This window comes from Thalassophryne amazonica, chromosome 9 (genome assembly GCF_902500255.1).
Source record: "Thalassophryne amazonica chromosome 9, fThaAma1.1, whole genome shotgun sequence".
In the NCBI taxonomy this organism is placed as follows: domain Eukaryota; kingdom Metazoa; phylum Chordata; class Actinopteri; order Batrachoidiformes; family Batrachoididae; genus Thalassophryne; species Thalassophryne amazonica.
Genome location: NC_047111.1, coordinates 6,644,518 through 6,647,971, shown reverse-complemented (window position 1 = coordinate 6,647,971; position 3,454 = coordinate 6,644,518). Strand labels below are relative to the sequence as shown.

Below are 3,454 nucleotides of genomic sequence, written 5' to 3'. Positions count from 1 at the left end.
TGTAACAATAGAGGAGCATATTGTATCTGAAAATCACATGCAATTCACATTAGCTTAAGATATCAATAAATTTAAACAATATCATACTTTTCACAGATATTCAATGTTTTTAGAGCTTTCACATTTTCTGAATTAGCAATCAATTGGAAGTATATCTTAAGAGTCTTTATGAACACAGAAAATAGAGGCCTTTCGTCTGCAAATTTTGCTCTATAAATATATGTATGTATTTGATCAGTAATAAAATTAGATTAACAATAAAGAATTTATCCTCATCTTCTTGTGAGTGACAGGTATGATACCCAAATACAACATGCTCGTACTTTAAATCGAAATGACATTGTAATGTTACAGAAAAATATTTGGCAACATCCTTCCATAGTTTTTTTTTTTTTTTTTGTCATGTCACAGTGCCAAAATAGATGTGGTACAGTTTCAGGCACCAGAGAACAGAAGGAGCAAGATGTATCAATATCTTCTTTAAATTTTGTCATATAGAATCTAACTGGGTATATTTTATGCAATATTTTAAAGGAAATTTCTCTAACTTTGTTTGTGATAATATATTTGTATGGCAATAACCAGACTTTTGCCCATGGAATATTGTCCTTGAATTGTGCCCAATAAGAAGTAATGTAAGGTTTTGTTGATATTTCGTTTTGGAACAACCACCTAACTGCTCTATTATTTCTGTGCGACCCGAAGCATACTTTACCACAGACAGTATTAAGAAGCTGAACAATTGGTACAGTATTCTGATCAGCAGTTTTGACAAAGCTGTACAACAGATAAAGGGATGACTTTAATAACATAGGAAAATTCCTCATATGATACACAAAAATCATGAAATTCTCTAAAGTCATTATAGCACATCAGCTTTCCATCCGGTGTCAATAGTTGTGTAAGCAAATAAATGTCCTTATCCATCCAACTGCTAAGCTAAATGCTTTTTCTATTTTGTAAAATGTCCATATTATTCCATATATAATATCTTTGAGGGGAAGAGTTGTGTTTAAAGATCAACTTCCAAGCAAGAAGCACCTGTTTGTGAAAGTTTGACAGTTTCAGGGTGATCTTGTTAATCTGATAATTGCATACAAGCAAAAATGGAAGACCACCAATCTGATTAAAAAGAAATTTCAGAATAAAGCTCCATAAGGATGTATCTTTTTTTTTTTTTAATATTTCAACCAGTTGATTTTAAATACATTATTTGACAATTTGTGGTTTGCGTACAGTTATATAACAATAGCAGAAAAGCCCTTAATTTAGAACCTTAAGTAATAAGTAATTGTACACACGAAACATTTTAATATAAATAATCACTTTTACAGAGAGTTTTCTTTAGATAGGTCACGTGTGCAGTGGTAAAATGATCTCTAATAACTTGACGGGAAAAGATGTTTAAAGATTAAATTCTAATGATCCGGATTCAAGATTTACTACTTATTACCTAAACGGGACATTATGCCAAAACCAACAAAATGTTTACCACAAAAGTAATAAAATAAAATAAAAATCCAGAGCCCTCCAAACAGCAATTATTTACATTACCAGTTATTTAATGTTAGCATTAGCATAGAAGCTAACGTCAGCGCAGATCAAAGTACTACCTTTACGAGGGAACACAGCAGACAGGCCCGCAGATGACGAAGGTCTTTAGGAACAGTTTCTAACGCCATTACGTTTTATCCTCTTACAAAAACCCCCCCACCAAATTAATATAAAATTGTCAGACAAATATTTTCTGTTTTGCTGTCGCTGGAAAAATACGTCACTGGGGCTGCACGACAGCACAAAGGTAGCCCTGGCGTTTGCCTGTATATATATACTCAACAAAAATATAAACGCAACACTTTTGGTTTTGCTCCCATTTTGTATGAGATGAACTCAAAGATCTAAAACTTTTTCCACATACACAATATCACCATTTCCCTCAAATATTGTTCACAAACCAGTCTAAATCTGTGATAGTGAGCACTTCTCCTTTGCTGAGATAATCCATCCCACCTCACAGGTGTGCCATATCAAGATGCTGATTAGACACTATGATTAGTGCACAGGTGTGCCTTAGACTGCCCACAATAAAAGGCCACTCTGAAAGGTGCAGTTTTGTTTTATTGGGGGGGGATACCAGTCAGTATCTGGTGTGACCACCATTTGCCTCATGCAGTGCAACACATCTCCTTCACATAGAGTTGATCAGGATGTCAATTGTGGCCTGTGGAATGTTGGTCCACTCCTCTTCAATGGCTGTGCGAAGTTGCTGGATATTGGCAGGAACTGGTACACGCTGTCGTATACGCCGGTCCAGAGCATCCCAAACATGCTCAATGGGTGACATGTCCGGTGAGTATGCCGGCCATGCAAGAACTGGGACATTTTCAGCTTCCAAGAATTGTGTACAGATCCTTGCAACATGGGGCCGTGCATTATCCTGCTGCAACATGAGGTGATGTTCTTGGATGTATGGCACAACAATGGGCCTCAGGATCTCGTCACGGTATCTCTGTGCATTCAAAATGCCATCAATAAAATGCACCTGTGTTCTTCGTCACCTTCGACACCTGCCCATAGCATAACCCCACCGCCACCATGGGCCACTCGATCCACAACATTGACATCAGAAAACCGCTCACCCACACGATGTCACACCAGCTGTCTGCCATCTGCCCTGAACAGTGTGAACCGGGATTCATCCGTGAAGAGAACACCTCTCCAATGTGCCAAATGCCAGCGAATGTGAGCATTTGCCCACTCAAGTCGGTTACGACGACGAACTGGAGTCAGGTCGAGACCCCGATGAGGACGTCGAGCATGCAGATGAGCTTCCCTGAGACGGTTTCTGACAGTTTGTGCAGAAATTCTTTGGTTATGCAAACCGATTGTTTCAGCAGCTGTCCGAGTGGCTGGTCTCAGACGATCTTGGAGGTGAACATGCTGGATGTGGAGGTCCTGGGCTGGTGTGGTTACACGTGGTCTGCGGTTGTGAGGCTGGTTGGATGTACTGCCAAATTCTCTGAAACGCCTTTGGAGACGGCTTATGGTAGAGAAATGAACATTCAATACACGAGCAACAGCTCTGGTTGACATTCCTGCTGTCAGCATTCCAATTGCACGCTCCCTCAAATCTTGTGACATCTGTGGCATTGTGCTGTGTGATAAAACTGCACCTTTCAGAGTGGCCTTTTATTGTGGGCAGTCTAAGGCACACCTGTGCACTAATCATGGTGTCTAATCAGCATCTTGATATGGCACACCTGTGAGGTGGGATGGATTATCTCAGCAAAGGAGAAGTGCTCACTATCACAGATTTAGACTGGTTTATGAACAATATTTGAGGGAAATGGTGATATTGTGTATGTGGAAAAAGTTTTAGATCTTTGAGTTCATCTCATACAAAATGGGAGCAAAACCAAAAGTGTTGCGTTTATATTTTTGTTGAGTATATATA

The 3,454-nt window shown here is 39.0% G+C and overlaps 1 protein-coding gene across 1 annotated transcript in view; it reads right to left on the bottom strand.

Moving 5' to 3' along the window:
• Positions 1–1,778, bottom strand: part of supt4h1 (SPT4 homolog, DSIF elongation factor subunit) — an 18,199-nt gene extending 16,421 nt beyond the window's left edge. The window contains exon 1 of the mRNA XM_034177533.1: positions 1,614–1,778. Within this exon, the coding sequence (XP_034033424.1) occupies positions 1,614–1,682 (69 nt within the window). The 5' untranslated portion in view covers positions 1,683–1,778. The remainder of the gene's footprint in view (positions 1–1,613) is intronic.
• Positions 1,779–3,454: the final 1,676 nt, after the last annotated feature.